Below are 20363 nucleotides of genomic sequence, written 5' to 3'. Positions count from 1 at the left end.
GCAGTGGGCACTGAGGCCTGGGGGCAGAGGGTGGGGCTGTCATTTCCAGGGGACTGAAGGGGTGGGGAGCAGGTGGGATTCCTGGCCAGGGAGGGTGGCAGGAGGCCCAGGTGGGTCATATTTGGGCAGAAGATTGGCTGGGTAGCTCTTGAAGCAGAACGTGCGCTGCAAGGCTAGGCAGTGAGGAATGCAGTGGGCCTGGAAACTAAGATCCAATTTCAAGTGCATGTCTGTGTGACACTGGACATGTTCCTCCCTTCTCCGAGCTCCATTGTAAAATGAACTGATGGACTCTCAGCTAGTGGGGAGGGGAAGGAGGCACATATTGTGACACTTGGGTGGGGGTCAAGGGTAGTCTGAGCAAGTAATTTCATTGTCATAGCATAGTTTTACAGTTTGAAAATGGAAACATGACTTTGTAATCCAAATTACAGGGCATCTGCCTGGAGGAGGCATCACAAAAGATGTTTTCCATTTTCTGCAAATGCTCCTTAACTAGGGATGTAGGGGCATACCTCCTTGGGGAGTTAGAATATTGAGTGGGGAGGTGAGAAATCTTTATATTTATCCAAAGGGTGTAGGAATTTTTAAAACTTAGATGAGGAACTACAGACTAATTAGACAATGTCTAAGAAGCCTCCCAGCCCTTGCACTCTGCAAATATTTATTGAGTAGCTATTATGTGCTAGGCTTGGGAATTCAAAGAGGTTTTGAGGTCAGGGAACTAGGCAGACCTGGAAAGACCTTGGAGGTCTGGGTGTGGGGAAGGAGCTTTCTCTTTCATTGGCAGGAAATAAAGGTGAGGGTAGATTTTTAGGAAGATGCCCTGGTGGTGAAAATGGTTAAGTGATCAGCTACTAATGTAAGAACCTAGCCGCTCTGCAAGAGAAAGACCTGGTGATCTGCTTCCATAAAAATTATAGTCAAGAAAACACTACGGGGCAGTTCTACTCTGTCACATAGGGTCGCTATGAGTTGAAATCGACTCCGTGACACCTAACAACAACAACAGATTTTTAGGCATGTGAAGAGCTGTGATCAGAGTTCTCCCACAAAAGAGAATTCTAGGCACTCCCAGAAGTAGGAATTTCCCAGGATCTATCTTTTTCCTGTCACCAAGACCAAACCCACTGCCGCTGAGTCCCACTCATAGTGACCCCACAGGGTTTTCAAGGCTGTAAATCTTTATGGAGGCTGCAGAGCAGCTGGTGAGTTTGAACCTCTGACCTTTCTATTAGCAGCCGAGTGCTTTCATCACTGCACTACCCAGGCTTCCTCTTCTCTTAAAAACATGGAAAATAAAGCTAGGAAGAGGGGCCCAGTTCAGGGCAACCAAGTAGGCTGGAGAAGATACCAAATAATTTGTACATAAACAGATATGGGGGGCTCAACTGCAGCCAGGACTTTTCAGTGCCCCCACCCCCAGAGCTTGCACTTCATTAGAGCAAACACACTTCGATCACCTCCTCTGTGCAACACCGAACTGAAGGCACTGTAAATTTAAGGCCAGGATGTCAACCTAGGGAAAACGAACTTACTAATGATGAATAAGGAGCCCTGATGGCGCAGTCGTTAAATGCTGGGCTGCTAAAAAGTTCAGTGAGTTGAACCCACCAGCCGCTTCTGTGGAGGAAGATGTATTAATTTGCTTCCTCCTCCTGGATTCTGACTCATAGTGACCCTATAGGACAGGGCAGAACTGCCTCCAAGGAGTGGCTGGTGGATTCAAACTGCTGACCTTTTGGTTGGCAGCAGAATGCTTAACGATGCCAGGGCTCCCCATCAAGATTACAGCCTTGGAAATCCTATGGGGCAGTTCTGCTCTGTCCTGTAGAGTTGCTCTGTGTCAGAATCAACTCATCGGCAGTGGGTCATGTTTGCTGTAATGGCGAATATTGTCATTATAACAGCTTCCATTTCCTGAGAACCCACACTGCAAGTGTGTGGCTGAAGGCCTGACATGCAATATCCCACTAATGTAACCCTCAGAGCATCAGGTGGTGAGCAATTACCTCTGACTGGCAGAAAAGGTGACTAGAGCTTGGAGAGGCTGTCAGAGCGTACCTACCTGCAAGCCCACATTCCCATCACGGCTCCTTCAGGGGCCCACTCCAGAATTTCTGTGCTGTATAGAAACGACCTAGGGGAGGGCAACCTAGTTGGACCAGAAACTTCATGGGCTTGTTCTGCTTACTTGGGGTGGCAATCCCTTAGCCTTGCCAAGGGTATTTCTTTTTCTTTATTTTTGGGGCGGTATATTAATGTAAGATGCTAATGGAGATGGGTGGGAATTGAGGAGTAAAGGCTTTTTTACCCAGTGGAAAACACTAGTTTTTAAAAGCCCAGCCTCGCGGCCTCCAGATGAGCGGGTGCACGTGCCGGAGGCTAGGCGGGAGTCTGGCGCTGCGGGTCTCTCAAGCCGGGGAGGTCCTTCCGGGTACGGAAAACGCCAGCTAGGTCCGCAATCACGGGGCAGGGCCAACAGGCCCCGGGGCGGAGCCAATTGTGGCCCCGCCCCCGGGCGCCCGGAAGTGACGTGCCCTGAGCGGACAAAGGCATCGTGCGCCGGGAGCAGTTGCGGCCCGTCGTGGTTTGGTTTGGCTGTGGACCTGTGGGGTCTCTGCTACCCTCCTTTCCTCTCCGTCCTCTTCTCCCGGGTTCCGGGAGTCCCCGCCCGGGGTGAGTAGCGTGAGGCGGGGCGGAGGGCAACGGCCTCTGGGAGACGGGAGACGGGAGAGGGGAGGCCCCGACCCCCAACCGCCTCAGCGCCCTGAAGACCCGGCTAGCCTCGTGACCCCGGCGCTGCGTTGGTGCCAGCCGAGGCCCCTCATGCATACCCCCAGAGGTCCGCGGGCTGGACCTGGCTAGGAACTCCGGGAGTCCGCAAGGCGGGGGGACAGAAGGAAAGCCAAGGCACCCCAAGCCTGGGCCGGGCACTCCCGCGCGTGTCACTCAGCCTCAGTTTCCCCGCTGAGAAACAGAGATAAGGGTTGCACCCACCTCGGAGAGCAGGTGTGAGGATTTCTTAAAATGTTCAGTTCAGAGCCAGGCACAGTTAAGTTCCCGTTTCATAGGAGCTGGTATCACATTTAACCTTGGGCTCAGCCCCAGCTCTGGCCGGACACATGTGCAGCTCATAAGACAGCTAGCCGCCAAGAGTCCTGGGAGCCAAGGTCAACCCTTTTGTAGGGAGACTGCCATATCGAAAAGGCTTTGCTGCCCACCAAACGTGTGATCTTTTTCCTCCCTGGACCTGGGTTTCTCGGTTTGAAACGGCTGATGTCAGAGGCCCTGAAGTTGGGGTGGGGCACTGTAGCAGATGGTTGTGATGTATAGAACCATTGTCTAGTGAGATGGGGTGGGTTCCTGGGAGGGACCAGGGCCTTGACTAGGGTAAGAAGCCTGGACTCCCTCCTTAATTCTGTTTCAGGTTTTCTCTGTTTTAAGGCACATTACTTTTCTTTAGTGTATTGTTTTTTCTGTCTGTAAACTGGGGACTTCTAGAGGGTTGGAGGTACACGTGGAATGCTTTCCTGGAGGTCAGAAGTCATAGAGCCAGAAGGGTAGTGTCAGAAAATCTCCTCTGCAGTGGCTCTGTGCTTATGCTGGAGGGAAGCTCCCTCCCTCCCTTGCAGATTTGCAGAGCTGCTGGGTCTACTAGATTGACTGACTGCCCAGCATAACAGTAATGGTCCCTGAGGTGTGTCTAACGCTCCATAGGCTATACATTTCAACCCATTTTTCACATTTCATCATCACAATTGGGAGAGTTGATGAGAATCTTATTTGACATAGATTAGCCAGGCACTGTGTGGAGCACTTTATGCTTTTCATATACACACTTAACCCTCACCGGCTTCCTGTAAAGTTGGTATTACTGTTCTCATTTTATAAAGAAAGAAACTGAGGATCAGGGAAGTGTCTTATCTGAGCTTACACAGCCAGAAAAGCAGAGCCAAGATTCAGACCTGGTTTACCTGACTGCACCAGAGCCTGTTTTTGTTTTTAATCTTTTTTTTTTTCCTAAATCTTTTTCTTTCTCTTGTCTTATTCATGGAGCAGGCTGCCATTCTCATATGTTGAACTGCTGTCCACACAGATCCAGGGAGGTACGGGCCCTGTCCATGAGGCTGCAAGAGGGAGGAGGTAACTTCAGCAGGCTTTGCTTCCTGTTGCCTTCAGGATTTTTCTTGAAGGCAGTTAAATGAAGAGGTTGATTATGGTGACAGCTTCAGCACCATCTTCTCCCATGGGTGCTGGGAAAAGAATTAGACACTGGGGTGGCTGCCCAGGTGTCTCCTTAAGCACCTTGGAGGAGGAGGAGGAGGGGAAGGCCAGTTGACTATGAAGGATGCACAGATAACGCTCTGTGTGCTGAGGAGCAGAAGTTAACAGTGAGCAAATGGCTTCCCTTCACCTCCAACGTAACCTAGAGTGCACACAAAGCCAGTTGGTGCTGTGGCCCCCTCCCAGGGGCAGCAGAGTGTAGAGGACTTCCTTTGGTTTGACTGCCCAACCCTGCAGTCCTTGCTGACTCCTAGAGACTGCCTGCCCTGCTCCAATCTGGACACTGGTGCCTAAGTGTAGACAGGACCCCAGGAATCACGTTTACTGGTGCCATTTCCCAGCCTAGATGTGCCTCCCCTGGCCTATTCCTAGAATCTGTGTGTAAGTGGAATTCTTGTAAATTAGATTCTTCAGGGGACCTTGACATTTAAAGGAATCACGTAAAGCTTTTGGTAAAGCAAAAAATTATATTGTCAGTAACAGCTCTCAATGTTATCAGTTTTGAATGGTTAGATTTTTGTCTGTAGGATTTCCTTATAAGTGGAAAGTGGCCGTAGCCGCAAAAAGCTCATTCATTGTTCATTCAACACTAGTAACACTCGCCTTGTATTAGGTGCTGTGCTAATGGTATACATGATAATGTCCCTGCTCTCAAAGGGGCTTACAGTGTGGTGGGGGAGGCCAGCAAACAGGCAGCATGGAAGCCGCTGGCTCCAAATAGATTCTGTTCATTTGATCAGAAGTGAATGTTGAGTGCCTTTGTGCTGTATGGGATGCGCAAAGAATAGAGTGATAAATTTCAGGGTGCTGACTGCTCTCTAAGAGCTCCCCATCCAGTGGGGAAGATAAATTTGAATACAAAGCCTGAAGTTTACCAAGACAGTGGGCGGTAGGAGGGGGATAGGGCTGATCTCTGAGCTCCAGTCTGAATTGGAGCACTGCTGGTGTGAGGGTTGTTTTGAGTGCCGTCCTCACTGGGTGACTGAGGTTCTGGAGAGGCTGTGACATGATTGCTGTGGTACCTGTTGGCAGGGGGTGGACAGCCCACTTGGCCTGGTCCTTACCCCCTTTAGACTCCAACCACACAAGCAGCCCCCAAACCCAGCTACATGGTGTCACTCAGGCTGGTGGCCCCTTTTCCTGTTAACTCGCAGGGAGCCACACTGATGTGTACCCTGCCATGGCCAGCATTCGTGGGTATTGGCAGATCTCTACATTCTTTTGCTTGCCATGTACCTCAAGATTGAAGCGAGAGTTCATTCATCCAAGCAGCGGGCCACTTTCTCTTTCTGGGAGGTGCGGCTTCAAGTGCTGGGGCAGTGGTGGGGGAGCATTGCAATGAGTCAAGGGGGGTGCAGTATTTAGAACCAAGGTCTTCCTTAACCTGTTACCTCTGAAGCTACATGATTGGTGCAGTAACTGCAGCTTGTCATCATGGCCCCAAAACTTGAACAGCGAAGTGAGGGTATCAGTCTGAGTAGACTCAGGAATCTGAAGAGAAATTTGAGGAGAATTCTCTCTGGGCACAGCTAAAGGGTTCTATTACGGGTGGAAACAGTGCCCAAGTTACAGATCTAAGGAGGACTGTACCCTGGTGGAGCATATGGATGTTATCAGCTCTCGTCTGGCCCCTGAGAGCCCAGTGTATGACTGTGTTGATGAAGAGGACCCGGATCCGCTGAAGGAGCCAAGTCCAAGGATGGAGAGCAGGCCCTTTTCCGTTTGCTCTCAATAGCCGTGGTGGGCCCTTGTTGCTCCCACTGACTGGCTGGGTCCTCTAGAAAGAGCTGACTGACCAGTGACAGAAACAGAATTGCATCCCACCTTGGCTTGGTGTGGTCAAGAGCATTTGAGCTTTTTGGCTGGGTGGGCCTGCTGCTTCTGGAGGGCATGTTTTCTTTCAGGACAAGCTCAGACAAGCTGTGCCTTGGGTGCTACTAACAAATGTGACCAATGGACATTCTTTAGCTTCTCTTGTGTTTTGTTCCCCTTTCTCTCCTAATTGTCTCTAAATTGTGTCTTGAAGGCCTTGTGTGTGTCCTCAGGCTACTTTTTATCTGATTATGTCTCTCGAAGCATTCCTTGATTTTATATTTTTTTTTCATTGAGGATTATACTTGGGTTCTACCTGTTGACTCTTCCTGTGTTGATCCTATAGTTCCAGGGGTCAGTGGTGTCCTCTTGGACTTAGGACAACCAGTGGAGTAGTGTAAAGGTGCACGGGGTACCAAAGCTGGAGCACAGAAGCCAGAAGCTTTCCTGAAAGAGTAGAGAGGTTTCCTCACTGCCCCCAGGGCTCCTCCCCTAGGCACCTGCACACAATCCTTCCCTCCGGGAGCTTCTCGGCCAGTGTTGGGGGGATCATTCTTCTGTCAGATACTGCAGTGAGGGATGCCTGGGGGCTAGGTGCTGGGATGCAGTGAAGAACTGGCAGGGGCCTGCCTTCTGGAGCTTACATTCTAGCGGGGGCTAAAAGACAGTAAGTGAATAATGTTATTTCTGATAGGAATACACAATGGAAGGCAGCAAAACATAGTGAATGGATAAGGGTGCTGGAGGAAGCCAGTTAGATTTGCTGGTCAGGGAGGGCCTCTTTGAGGAGGTAACACCTAAGCCAAGACCCAGATGATGAGAATAAACTGACCATGTGGGAAGAGCAATCAAGGCCTAGGGCTTGTGCACGGACCGCTTGACCCTTGGTAGTTTACCTCAATTCCATGTGCATCAGATCCCTTATCTACAAAGTGGGGGTGATTGTAGTACCCGACTCACAAGGTAATTTGTGGGAAAGATTCAGTGGTAAATGAAAAGTGCCTACCGAGCATATGTCCAGCAACAGGTAAGCGGCTGCTGCTGCTATTGCCACTACTTCCGATGCTGCTTGTTCGCTGTACTACTCTGCCTCAGATTAGGTCACAGTGTAGCCCTGACCCTTCAGAAACTCTCAGTTGATTGGTTTCTCCTATTGACAAGTAGACCCACAGCCCCTAGCATGTACCCGGTCTGCCTTTCGAGGCTCCTTTCCCACAGTATTCTCCTCTCTGCACGTGTCAGCAAGCCCGGCCCGTCACCAGTCCTCATGCACCATCATGCTGTGCTGCCTCTGGCTTATCCCGAGCACTCCTTGTCCTTCAACGCCCAGCTTAGCAGCTGTCTTCTCTGGGCTCCTGTCCCCACCTGCCATTCAGAAAGGATTCCTCCATCCTTTGCATTCCCACAGCACTTTATGGCTCAGAGTCCTCAGTTTTTCTGCCTAGTATTTAGTTGATTCCATGTTTTTCAGGTCGTGCTTGCTGTAAGCTCTCTGAGAAGATGGTATTTTATTTTGATAAGCCTCGTAGCAAGGAGCTTTGTTTAAGTGGTTAAGAGCCCAGCTGCTAACCGAAAGGCCGGCAGTTTGAACCCACCAGCCGCTAGCACAGAAGAAAGATGTGGCAGTCTGCTTCCGTAAAGGTGACAGCCTCGGAAACCCGACGAGGCGGTGTCTTAGGCTGGGTTCCCTAGAGAATCACGACCCGTGAAGCAGATAGAGAGAGAGATCGATCTCAAGGAGATGGCGCATGCAGCTGTGCAGGCTGGCAAGTCCCGAGTGTGTGGGTCAAGCATCGTGTGTCATGCTGGAGGCTTCTTCTGACTCACGTAGCTGCAGAAGCTAAGGAACGCAAGATCCCACAAGTTAGGTGGCAGGCTGCTGGCCCAAGTCCCAAGAACTGGGGGTCAGATGCTGACAAGCTGAATATAGGATCCAGAGCATAGCAAAACCCAGTGAGCTTTACCAAAAAATCCACATATGTTGGATGCTGGCCGCGCCCCTAAGGAAAATCCCTTTCAACTGATTGGCTGCTCACAGCAGATCCCATCATGGAGGTGATCATATTGTATCAGATTTCATCATGAACGTGATTACATCGTTATATGACTGCCAAACTATATGACTGACAGACTACATCATAACTGCCAAACCGCTGAGAATCATGGCCCAGCCAAGTTGACACACAGCCTGAATGATCACAGGCAGTTCTGCTCTGTCCTCTAGGGTAGCTATGAGTCGGAATTGACTCGAAGGCGATGAGTTTTTTTTTTTTTAAGCTTCACAGAAACTAGAACAGTGCTTTATGTGTGGTGAATGTTGACTAGTGCCAGTGCCTCAGGTAGAGGTGTGGTCCATTCACCCCTTCCAGGCATGATGTGGCCCTGCTGGCTGAGTGCGCAGCTGCCAAGTCACCTCACTCTCCTGGAGGTTGTGGCCCTTCGCTCTGCTGCAAGGGCATTGTCTGCTGTTTTGTGATTCCCTCCCCACCAACATAGTCTCCTAATCTGTGTCTGCGTGTACTCTTGCCCCCTGCAGTCCACATAGCTGCCAACACAGTCTTCCAGAAACAGATCTTCTCATGCTGGTTAACCTTAGAACGGTTCAAATTCATACTCTTTAGGGTAAAGTCCAGACTACTGAATGTGACCCATAGACTTGAGTTTCCAGTTGCAAAGGTTTTTTGCACTCTCCTTGCTTCCTGGAGCAGTATTCTTGCCCTCTGTTTTTTTGAGTAACTCTGCCTCATTCTTCAGCTGCAGTTTCTGTGTCCCTTCCTAGTGGATGCCCTCCCTCATCTCCCCCAACTGAGCTGGGTTCCTCTGGTGTATGCTCTTATAGTTCTTCTTTGCAGCCCTCACTACTGTTGTAATTGCAAGTATCGACGCCTAATTTTTACTGTCTGGCTATATCCCTGGTTCGCAGCACAGTACCTGGCACAGAGTCCTCGCTCATTGTTAGTAAAAGAATGGACCCCACGATGAGTTTGCTTCTGTGCTCATAGGTGAGAGGGGAAAGGGGGGCATAGGGACACCTCAGGCCCCTCCCGGCATCAGCTAGAATGGTTCCTCGTTTTGCTGTCCTTTCTCCTAAATGTAGATTGGGATTATCTGTCTGCTGGGGTCAGAAGCCACTAAGTCAGGTGTCACTAAAGAACTAGAGGCCAGGATTTTTTATTTTTTTGCTTTGATACGATGACAGTTTTGCAGAATGATTTGAATGCAAGAGCAGGAGCAGATTTGACGTAGTCGAATGTTTCTCTACATCAGGCAGGATTGTGTGACTAGCAAGGCCTGGGGTGAGATTGGCCCTTTACCTGAGGGAGCCTTTCTTCTGGGTACCTGGACTGAGCTGATTTTCTCCTCTTTTTCTTGCATAGGAGAGGCACTGTTGCTGAGCACTTGAGCAGACACGTGGTTGGTGACAGTATGACAAGTGAGGTGATAGAAGACGAGAAACAATTCTACTCAAAGGCCAAGATGTACTGGAAAGAAGTCCCACCCACAGTGGACGGCATGCTCGGGGGGTATGGCCACATCTCCAGCATCGACATCAACAGCTCCCGGAAGTTCCTGCAGAGGTTTTTGAGGGTAGGCAGGTCTGGTGTGCTCTCCAGGAGGAGAGGCTGTGGCTCTGGTGGCACCGCCTGGTCTGCATGGGGTGCCACCTTTTACATGTAGTACCACAGGGACCTCAGTTAACTGTATTGGATAGCAAGGCCTGTGTGTAGGGGTGAGACCTCGGGCTCTGGCCTTTGCTTTAAGGTTACCAGACAGAAGCTGGCTGTTTTGCTGGGGAACATGGGTGCTGGAATATAGAAGTCTGTTCAGTTTTGCCAGGAATGAGCCATGTTTGTGGGCATCTGGCTATCCTGCCATACGCAGACTCCTACCAGCTCCTTGCTGTGGTTTTAGCCCAATGCCTTTTACCCCTCCCCTCCTCTGTACAGGCTGGGATCTCCGTAGTGGAGCCTCCCTGGGCCCTGCTCCTTTCTTGTCTCTCCCCTGGCAAGCCCTGGAGGCTGCTGCTTGCTCTCCTGCTCTGTCCGGTGTCCTCCACCAGCCACGAATTTGTCGAACTCCCTTGTTGACTGATTGTCTTGCTTCCATGCTTTTTGCTGTTTAACTCTTTATTCCCTGTGCTGTCATTTTAATGGGGTTTCAGGAGGGAGAGGAGATTAATGCACACACTCAAGCTACCACCTTTAAGTGGGAGTCAGCTTTCGTTTTAAAAACATGTGGCCCAGATGAAAGAGAATGTCCTATGCATATATCCGTTGATGGTCCCCACCAGCACTAGCTAATAGCTTGTACTGAGTCCTGATTGGAATCTTTCCTGGGGGTAATAGGGACCTGCCCCTTTGCAGTGACAGGGCCTCTGTGTTTCCCACCCTTCCCTATGGATTATACCTTTCTCTGCTTTTTAGGAAGGCCCAAACAAGACAGGAACTTCCTATGCCCTGGACTGTGGAGCTGGCATTGGAAGGATCACTAAGCGGCTGCTCTTGCCATTGTTCAAAGTGGTGGATATGGTTGATGTGACGGAGGACTTTCTGGTTAAAGCTAAGACCTACCTGGGTGAGGAGGGCAAGAGAGTGAGGAACTATTTCTGTTGTGGTCTCCAGGACTTCAGCCCAGAGCCTAGCTCTTACGACGTTATCTGGATTCAGTGGGTGATAGGTGAGGATTCAGCTTCTGTTCTACACCTTCCTCTGTCTCCTGCCACTGAGGTTCCCCCAGGGCCTTCGGAGCCGTGCCCCGTGCTCCTGCAGCACGCGGGCCAGCGAGGAGTCCTCATGTCCTCCACGCGTCTCAGGACCGTCCTAGAGACTCAGTGTAAAAGCGGGGCTCCTCAGGATCTCCCTTCAGTGTTTCATTGAAACTCAGTACCTGCTGCAGTCCATTTGGGGGCAGTTTTTGTTGAAAAGTTAAATGGCCAATTACTGCATTCAAAGAATGTGAAAATGAGTTTTTATAAATGAGGGTTTTTTAATAACAATATGAAAAGCTTGAGCGTCGGCTGTTCCTGCTGTTCGCAGTGAGCAAGCCCAGCTTCGATGTCTTGCACCTGCTTATCTTAGCAGCACACTTGGGGCTGACCTAGGGTCCTCCTCCCGTGGCTGCTGATTTGGTGGCAGGCCAGTGTGCTGGCAGTCAGCCACCACCTCCAAGGCCGGCCATGGGCAGCATGGCCCTGCTGTGAACGCTCTGGGCCTGTATCTTGTGGACCCAAGAAGCCTTTGGCTGGAACTTGAATGTAGGGAAGGGAGTCTGTTTGGGAGCCCCTGCAGTGTTGAAACTGAGACCAGGTACACTCAGGTGGGCTGCATTATGTGTGGATTAAGGCCAGGGCATGGAAGTCTGATGATCAGGGTTCAATCTCAGCCTCACACCCACTGCTTTTGCCCTTGGGTAGGTGTCTTCTGAGCCAGTTTCCTTAAATAAAATGGAATTTAGTAGAACCTCCCAGGACTGCTGAGAGCCAGTGAGGCATCCTGTGTTAAGCACCTAACAAAATGCTGGGCACAAATGAAGTGCTCAGTAAGCAGTGGCTGTAAAGCACCAGTGGCACGTCCGTGCTGGCACTGCTCCCGTGGTAACCAGGGCTTCTACCTTCCCCAGGCCACCTGACTGATCAGCACCTGGCCGAGTTCCTGCGGCGCTGCAAGCGGGGTCTGCGCCCCAATGGCATCATTGTCATCAAAGACAACATGGCACAGGAGGGCGTGATCCTGGACGACGTGGACAGCAGCGTGTGTCGGGACCTCGAGGTGGTGCGCAGGATCATCCGCAGTGCAGACCTCAGCCTTCTGGCAGAGGAGAGGCAGGAGAACCTCCCTGACGAGATTTACCATGTCTACAGCTTTGCCCTCAGATGAGCCCCAGCCGGGTGGCAGAGAAACTGAGGGACCAGTGTGGGGGTGGGAAGGGAGCTGGCAGCTATGAGAGAACCAGCGGTTCATGTTGACGGTTCAGGGGTATTGAGAGACCACTAAATATACCTGTTTGCCATCTACTCACTATACAGACTCTTTTTATAGAGGCAAAAGGGGACCCAGTGGGTCATGCAAGGAGCCTGGCTCTGGCTGCCTTGAAAGGCAGGGAGCAGAGCCTGTGTGGCTCTAGGTGCTCCCTATATGGGAAGACAGTGATCACATCAGACGCTGAAGTCCTCTGGGTCTTGGCTAACACCATCTGGCCTTTCAACCATAGATCTGGCTGCCTTAAGAGGAAGAAAATATCCCTGTTGCTGTGGACTTGAAGAACTGGGGTCTTTACCTAGGGGGGAGAGAGGCATGGCCTCCTGGAGAGAGATAAGCCAGGCCGTGGAGCCTGTGGGTGCCTGCACACTCCTGGCTGGGAGGCCTACCCTGGAGTCAGCCACGTTGTGCAGCTTGTGGGAATCTCCATGGTTCTGAGTCCTATTTGGTGATGGCGCCCTGGTGTCTATAATGAATGTGACAGTCACAGCATCCTGCAGCAAGGGGAGACACCTGTGGCTCCTCCTGGGCAGGCATTTTCAGTTGAAAATAAAAAGGGATGAATCCCTGGACTGTTAAAGCCCTAGGCAGGCTGGAGTGGTGCTTTCTGTATTTGGACAATAGTGTCGCTTTATTTGGAAGCTCTCCCTCAAGTGCGTATCTCCTTATGCCTACCACCTCTTCTTACTGGCTGCCATGGATCCTTTATCCTGAATCGAGAGGGGAGGGCGCACACAAGAATGTTATACAAGTAACTTTAAGATCAAAAGAAATCAGTTTCTAAATCAGTTTATAAATACATAGTTGCCTTAACTTATACCCAAAGGCATGTAGTTCTGCACAATTCATAATGACCAGTGTGACTTTGGAATGATTTTGTGGAGGGTTCAGCTTTCAGTCTGGTAGCTTTCTCCATCAGGTGAGCCCTTCACAATACGAGATGCTTGGGGAAGGGCTGTCCCTGGTCATGCACACAATTACTTTTTAGCAGAAGGCACGGCCCCCAACCCTGGGTTTGGCGTAAGCAGAGCTGCCACCAGAGCACACCCTTGGTGCTTTGGTGGACGAGGCTGCAGGTGATCTGGCCCCAGCCCTGCAGAAGCTGGCAGGGGTCAGCTCAGCTTACACCACCTGGAAGAAGAACCTCTCGTGGTCTCTTTGTGTCTTCTTCCCCAGCTCACCAAGAGCACTTGTATGAGTGGCAGAATCTGAAGTGAAGAGGCAGGGGGCAAGGGCCTTGGCTTGGCTTCACCCCGTAGGGCCTTCCCCAGCTTCTTTCTAGCTTCAGCTATGGCTGTGCAGGAAGGAGCCATTTCCTGCAGCTCTAGGAGTGCCTAGACTTAGTGCTTCCCTACTTCTCTAAATGCCCTGGTTTCCCCTCCAATTAAGAGGGAATAAGGTTTTCCCAAACCTAAACCCTGTTCCCTTTTTCCAATGTGGGTTGAGACTTGGGGGTGCTGCTGGAAGGGAGGCAGTCTCCCTGGAAGACAACCACACCTTTTACCCCTGGAATGACCACAGATACTGGGCTCTACCTGGCTTGCTTTGTACTCATTAAAGACCAGATCTCATTTCCAACTTGTACCACTTGATAAACCTAAAAAAACAAAAAAACCATTGCCGTCAAGTTGATTCTGACTCATAGCGACCCTATAGGACAGAGTAGAACTGTCCCCCATAGAGTTTCCAAGGAGTGCCTGGTGGATTTGGACTGCTGACCTTTTGGTTAGCAGCCGTAGCACTTACCCGCTATGCCACCAGGGTCTCTTGATAGATGGGACCAGAGATTCCCAGGATCAAAGACCACTAAGGTTGTCGTGGACCCACTGCCGTTGAGTTGATTCTGACTTAGTGACCCTATAGGACAGAGCAGAGCTGCTCCATAGGGTTTCCAAGGCGGGATCTTTATGGGAGCAGACTGCCACATCTCTCTCCCGTGGTGTGGCTGGTGGGTTCAAACCACAGACCCTTCAGTTAGCAGCTGAGCAATTTAACCACCATACCACCAGGGCTCTTTAAGGTTGTCATAGGTACTTAAATCCATCAACAAGCTGAATTTAGCTGCCTAGACCACTGTTTCCTTTAGTCTGGGGACTTGAAAGCTAGAGGGCTGTCTGGGACCTGTCAGATGTCATCCTGAAGGGTGCCACTGTGCTCGCTGAGGAGGTACCACTTGAGCCTGTCAGGCAGAGGTAGGGCCTTGACCTTGACATCCACGGGCCATGGCTGAAGGTAGAGCCGGATGTAAACGCGACACAGGTGCTTAAGGGGTGGGGGGTAGTTCTCCAGCTGCCTCAAGGAGAAGTGCAGGGCCTGGATCTTTCCTGCCAGGCTCCCCACAGGGTGGATGTCAAAGTTTTCAGGCAGTTGGAGTTTCTGGGAGTTAGTCACCATGAGATCCAGGACGGTCTCAGCTTTGCGCAGAAGGTCCACGTGGCTCTCATCTTCAGCGCAGCCTGGGTGGGAACAGAGCCTCTCAAAGATGATGTGAAAGCCAGACCAGCAGGACGCCCCATGAAGGGAACAGTTGTAGGCAGCTCCAGACTCCAGCAGGAAGCGCAGAAGAGGAAAATGCAGTTTAAAGCTCTTGAGGCAGATATGGGTGAGGGACTCATGGGCTGGGCACTCACTGGGGTCTGCCCCGTGAGCCAGCAGCAGCTGCGTCACTTGGAAACAGAAGCGGTTGATGAGCTGGGCCTCCTCTTTGTCCCCTCCCACTGTTTCACCGAGAAGAAAGATGATGCAGGTGAACACGGTGTCCCCGTCTTTGGTGGTAGCCTTGACGTCTGCCCCTAGAGGAGGCATTAGGAGACCAGAAGGTGGGAGAAGGCCTTAAACCCTTGCAAGTCAACACTTCACATTTAAAGGGGGTGGGAGTGCCATGTGAAAGGACAAGCCTCACCTCCTTCCAGCAAAAGCCGGATGTTCTCAGTATTGTGGATCTGCACCCCGTCACTGCTGGCCAAAGCGTGTAGCAGAGCAGTCTTCCCTGGTGGGGGAAGGAGAGAATAAAGTGAGTGGGAGGCCAGGAAGCTGGGGTCAGGGCAGTCTCAAAGGTGGAGGTGGAAACACAAACACCTAGAGGACCAAAAATTGAACCTGAAAAAGGCCTGACCTCAGCTAGGCTGAGCATGACAGATTCTGGCCATTCTTTCTACCTGCACAAGATGGGAGCAGAAAGCCCAGGAGATGTAGGGTTTTTCTGGACACTGAGATGCTAACCTGAGACCTGTGCTAGGTCTCTCCCAAGAGGAAGCCTTCATTCCCTCAGAAGCCACATTTCCACCTACCCAGACAACCCTCGAGGGGCCTGGATGGGAACAACGAGGGCACGGCCTCTCTCAAGCTTCTGAACTCTGGAACTCAGGGAAGTCGGCAAAATCCACCTGTGTGCCCAGCCGTGCTGTGCAGTTCAGTGGGGGCCAGCATCCAGCCTACCCACCTAACCATCAGACCCTGGGTTACCCCAGGCTTTCTCTCTTCACAAAGTGCTGAGGCCCAGGGCTGTTCTGTTTCTCTGCAAGAGAACCCACCATGCTTGTCAGCCGCGTTGACATCTGCTCCAAGGTCCAAGAGGCGCTGCAGGCAGGGCAGGCGCTCTGGCTCCTCGCTGGCCAGGTCCAAGGGGCTGCTCTCGTGAATCTGAGCCAAGAGAACACAAGCCAGGTTGGCCTAGGGGCCTGTGACACTACTCAGGGGTTCGTTCCCACCACAGGTGACCCCTCAGGGTAGGCTGGACCTGGCTGCTTACCCGGTCCCTCCGATTAATGTCGGCCCCGTGGCGTACCAGTAGCTCCACCATGTTGGGCTGGTTTCGCAGGACAGCGATGTGCAGGGCAGTGTAGTAGGTGACGGGGTCTGAAGGCACAGACACAGCTCATGGATGGTCTTGCCTATTGGGACATCTTGCAGGGTTCCAGGATCTGACCTCAGAGCCCAGCCCCAGCACTCCTACCTTAGATCCCCAGAAGCGGCAGGCCCAAGCTCCTATCACCAAGAGGGGTCAGGACACAGCTGTCCTCACCAGACACTAGCATCAGACTTCAGGTCCTGGGGCATTCTAGTGGGCACATTACTTAACCTGTTTGGACTTTAGCTTCTTCTTCTGTAAAATGGGGCCATAAAATGGGGCATCTCACAGGGCACTGGGAGGAACATGGAATGGCAGCACTGTGGCTGCTTTGTTCCTTAAGCCTGGTAATAATAGCTAAATTATCAAAGGTCAGATTTTGAATCAGTCCTCCCTCCTCAGTTCCTTGACCCTCCAGAAGCCCAGCAGCCTCTGAGCCTCTCCTCAGATGGGGAGGGAGGGCATGCTCAGGCACATCCTGTATCAGCACAGAGACCCGCTGTCTCCAGGCCAGCCCTGCCCTCCTGGGTGAAAGCCGGAGAGAGGCTCTGTCACCACTCCCACATTTACAGGCCAGAGACCAACACGGTCCCACCAGGATCTATGCCCAACGTTGTTTATCTGTTTTTTACTCTCCTTGTGGCAGGAACAAAAAACTCAAGATGGCTCAGAAAGTGGCAGAAAATTACCTTTCCTTAGCCCTGGGCACAGTGCCAGCAGCCATATTTTCACGTAAATGGAAGGAGGGATTTATCTGGGAGCTGGGGAAAGTTGGCTAAATCAATCACACGGTAGAAGAAGCAATAAACTTGCTCCTGGAACAGAGGTGGCAAGAGCCATTTGAAAGCCAGCAGCGGGTGGGAGGCCACCCAATGTGGGCCTCCTTAGTTGTCACACCATCAAAAACATAAGAGCTCCCAAGAGAATGGTAAAAGTAGGCCCTAAGGCCTGGCCGCTCATCTGGGGCAGGGCCACACTTAAGTCAACTGCCCACCCCTAGCCCCTCTAGGTGTCAGCTGACCTTCAAAGTTGAGGTTGGCCCCGTTCCGTAGGAGAACATCCGCGGCCCGTGTCAGCCCCAGCTCAGCCATCTTCAGCAGGGCGTTGCTCACGCCTTCCTGATAAAAAGGGGAGTGGGCCTTCCTCTCCAGCAGCTCAGTGAGAACAAGGATTCGGCTCTCTTCACTGGCGACATAACTAGGCCTGGGGCAGGAGAGGCAGACAAGTTGAGGGTGGGAACAGCTGTGGGACCAGCTGGCATAGGCTCCCTGTGGCAAAGAGCCCCACCACCCAGCTGGTGGCCATTACCCTCATGCTGTCATCACTCACAGAGGGTGGAGGCCCAGGCTCTGTGAAGCAGAAAGCCTCTCTCTGGAAGTTGATGGTCAAGAGAGCGCCAAGCTAGATCTTTAAATTGGAGCCAAGTCCTCGGGTTTGTTGACAAAGGACTGGGTCTGTCTCCAGTCTCCTCTCAACCTGGTCCCCAGCTTGCCCAGAGAATCTGGTCCCTGGCTTGGGTACAAATGCTCACATACTTGAGCTGTTAGGACTGAAGGGAATCCTCGAGGCCAGAAGCCAGAACCAGACCCTGAAGTTCCTTCCTCAGAAAGCCCTTCTCACTCAAACACAGACTGTCCCTGAGCTGCAGAGGATGTCAGACCAGCCAGGGCAGCTCTTGCGACCAAGACAGCAGCAGCCTTCCTGCCTTTCCCTCTCGCACGTAGACACTTAGCCTCCCAGTCTTCCGAAGGTTGTGTGTACACAAGGACCTCCACACCCCAGCCACTACTCGCCTACTTCCCCAGTCTCGCCTTGCCTAAGCCCTCTTCTCCCCTCCCTGGCCAGCATTACCAAGACCTGCCTGGGCTTTCCCCAAAAGCTCAGGCCCGTGGACAGCTCCATGCCTTTGCACCAGGGCTTCCAAACGGTTGCCATTTTAACAAGTTCCCAGACAATGCTAATACTGCTGGTTAGGGACTAATTCTGAAGACCATTAGTAGAGCAGTGGTTCTTAAAATTTGATACGGGTAAGAATCACCTGGGGATCTTGTTAAAGTGTAGATTCTGATTCAGTATATCTGGGGGTGGAAATGCAAATTCTTAGCAGCGGTTCAAACCAGAACAAACTGGTTGGAAGCCCTGCTTTGCACTAAGCTCTGACAACATCCCAGGCTCCTTCACAGACTGGGGCCTCCTCTTGGTGAGGCTTTCCTTCGCCACCAGTGCTCCTTTTGCCCCCTCTCAGCCTCACCCATCTGCATCCCTTCAATTGGCTGGTTCAAGGTTTGATCCTTACTACCTGGACAGGATTACCTCTCATCTCCCTGCACCCACCCCAACCCTGGAGAGGCCCAGACCACCAGGGATGCAAAGCAAACATTCTGGAACAGAGTTCCTGCATGATCTCTGGGGCTACCGAAAAGCCCATGCAGCCCCTTTAGCTGCCCTACTCCACCCAAAAGGACCGCAGAGTCAAGGAAGAACCTTGTGCTGCATTTTCACAGCAAAGCCTCAACATTGGCAGAGCTGATGCAGTGATGAAGAAAGCCTACATTTCCACCAAAGCCCCTTGAGACTCATCATAACCATGGTGGTTGAAATGCCAACTGATCCCCCTTCCCTCTGCTCTCTTGACTTCACTACACCTAATACACTATACAATTTATGCAGGGTTGTTGTCAGTCTTTCTCCTCTGGAACATAAGGACCAGAAAGGCTGTGGTTTTTTAGTTCACTGATGTACTCCAAGCACATAGTACAGTGGGCAGTGAATACTGACTGACGAAAAGATTCACTTTTTAATGTCTTTCCCATAAGTTCATGGATAGACTTGCTCTTGTGTACATAAGGGACTCTGGTGGCACAGTGATTAAGAGCTCAGGCTGCTAACTAAAAAGTCTGCAGTTCGAATCCACCAGGTGCTCCTTGGAAACCCCGTGGGGCAGTTCTTCTCCGTCCTGTAGAGTCGCCAGGAGTCGGAATCGACTCGATGGCAAAGGGCCTGGGTATATAAAATGCAAAGTCAGCTACAAAAATTTCATCGTCACACTGCTTTTGGGTCAAAATGAGGCCCTCGCGGATTCCATTCTGGTCCTCTGCAACTCCAGGTGCAGGGCACAGGGCACAGGGCAGGAGTGCAAAGGGTGTGGCCCTGAGGCAGAGACCCTGCTGACACCCTACCCTCGGGTCCTCCCCCCCTCCTTTATTCACCAGCGCTGGCGGGGAGCACCCACCACCCTCAAGAGGCAGGATATGGGTCAGCGCGCAGGAGCTCCCGCTGGAAGCCACCCAATTCCAGCCTCCCGGCTCCACCAACCTTGCAGTGACAAAGAGGAAAGCAGGGCTGGGTCAGAGCGTCCCCTGCCCGCCTGCAGGAAGGAAGCACATTACCCGTCCAGGGGTTCCTGCGGCTCGGGGTCCTGGATCCCCAGGGAGCCCAGAATCGCGTCCACCAGCGGCTGGTACTCGAAGATGATCCTTCGGAAGCCATGCAGGAATGGCATTGCGGCGGCCCCTGAGCACTGCAGGAGCCTCGCTTTCCGCCGAGGCCGAGACGCCGACTGAACGTGTTCCGGTGGCTGCAGGTCTAGCCTGGCCTCTGCTGTGCCGGTCTCTGCTGGTCCAGCCCCCGAAACCTGCGCCTGATCCACCGCCCAACCCGCTACTCAGAGCCGGAAGTGACCTCGCACTTCCGGCTGCGCGGGCCCAGGAAAGAGAGATGGGTGCCGACAGCGCCCCTTGCAGATCGGAGGACCGCGGCGTGTCCTGGAGCTCATTCCCGGGGCAGCCTGGGGGGACCGCCCCTGGCGAGAGAAACCGCGCGAACTAGCCGCCGAATCCGAGCCCGAGGGAGGCCCGCCTCTTCCTGCTCCGGCCCGGCCCTGCGTTCCCGCCCGCAGCCGCTGGGCGCCATCAGAGTCTCGCCCGTTGCGCGCCGAGACCCGGGCACTGCCCAGCTCTCCGGGGGCGGGTGTGGTGACTCCCGCCCTGTGCAGCTTGAATCAGACCACGTCTAGTTCCGTCTTGGCCTTGCTCACTGCTCCCGGCGACCCCCAGGAGAGGCTATGACCACACCTCTGTCCCCGCGGGCACGCCGAATGTGGAATGAAGATCACACTCTCCACACTCCCAACCACCCTACAGGCAGTGGGGACGATTCCTTATTTACTATCCCCATTTTCTGCCTTGATGAACTTTCATTTCTTCATCTGTAAAATGGGGATAGTTGCACCCACCTAAGATCCTGGAACGAGAGAGCTCTGTAAATGCAGGTTGAAGTCGAGTCTGGAAGGAAGGAGCGAAAGCCAAGGACCATGTTGTAGGGTCTTGGTATCGTATTGGAGCCACTACATTCTCTGTCCTACAGCCTAGCCCTGATGCCTTATAATTCTGGAAAGTTGGTTATGAAGAGGTGTTTTGGTCCCAGCGGTTCACATT

The 20363-nt window shown here is 52.2% G+C and overlaps 2 protein-coding genes across 6 annotated transcripts; one reads left to right on the top strand and one right to left on the bottom strand.

Moving 5' to 3' along the window:
- The first annotated feature begins 2526 nt into the window (after window positions 1-2526).
- NTMT1 (N-terminal Xaa-Pro-Lys N-methyltransferase 1) lies at window positions 2527-12663 on the top strand. Of its 3 annotated transcripts, XM_010587570.3 has the most exons (5): window positions 2527-2679; window positions 4063-4146; window positions 9477-9687; window positions 10524-10776; window positions 11719-12663. In XM_010587570.3, the coding sequence occupies exons 3-5, from the start codon at window positions 9526-9528 to the stop codon at window positions 11973-11975; spliced, it is 672 nt and encodes a 223-aa protein (XP_010585872.1). In that variant the 5' UTR covers window positions 2527-2679; window positions 4063-4146; window positions 9477-9525; the 3' UTR covers window positions 11976-12663. The 3 variants fall into 3 exon arrangements, with proteins under 3 accessions (XP_010585872.1, XP_003407684.1, XP_010585875.1); XM_003407636.4 differs by lacking the exon at window positions 4063-4146; XM_010587573.3 differs by lacking the exons at window positions 2527-2679; window positions 4063-4146 and having other exon boundaries at window positions 9511-9623.
- Window positions 12664-12850: 187 nt separating this feature from the next.
- On the bottom strand, window positions 12851-19697 carry ASB6 (ankyrin repeat and SOCS box containing 6). Of its 3 annotated transcripts, none has more exons than XM_003407628.4 (6): window positions 19317-19681; window positions 16949-17130; window positions 15829-15935; window positions 15611-15719; window positions 14980-15066; window positions 12851-14869 (listed from the first exon to the last, which is right to left on the bottom strand). In XM_003407628.4, exons 1-6 carry the CDS (start codon window positions 19427-19429, stop codon window positions 14202-14204), a joined length of 1266 nt encoding a protein of 421 aa, XP_003407676.1. In that variant the 5' UTR covers window positions 19430-19681; the 3' UTR covers window positions 12851-14201. The 3 variants fall into 3 exon arrangements, with proteins under 3 accessions (XP_003407676.1, XP_064147405.1, XP_023400611.1); XM_064291335.1 differs by having other exon boundaries at window positions 16949-18927; window positions 19317-19429; XM_023544843.2 differs by lacking the exon at window positions 15611-15719 and having other exon boundaries at window positions 14616-14869; window positions 19317-19697.
- Between the last annotated feature and the right edge of the window lie 666 nt (window positions 19698-20363).

Source organism: Loxodonta africana, chromosome 9 (assembly GCF_030014295.1).
Source record: "Loxodonta africana isolate mLoxAfr1 chromosome 9, mLoxAfr1.hap2, whole genome shotgun sequence".
NCBI lineage: Eukaryota > Metazoa > Chordata > Mammalia > Proboscidea > Elephantidae > Loxodonta > Loxodonta africana.
Note: the sequence above shows the minus strand (reverse complement) of the source record. Positions and strands in the feature narration are given on the sequence as shown.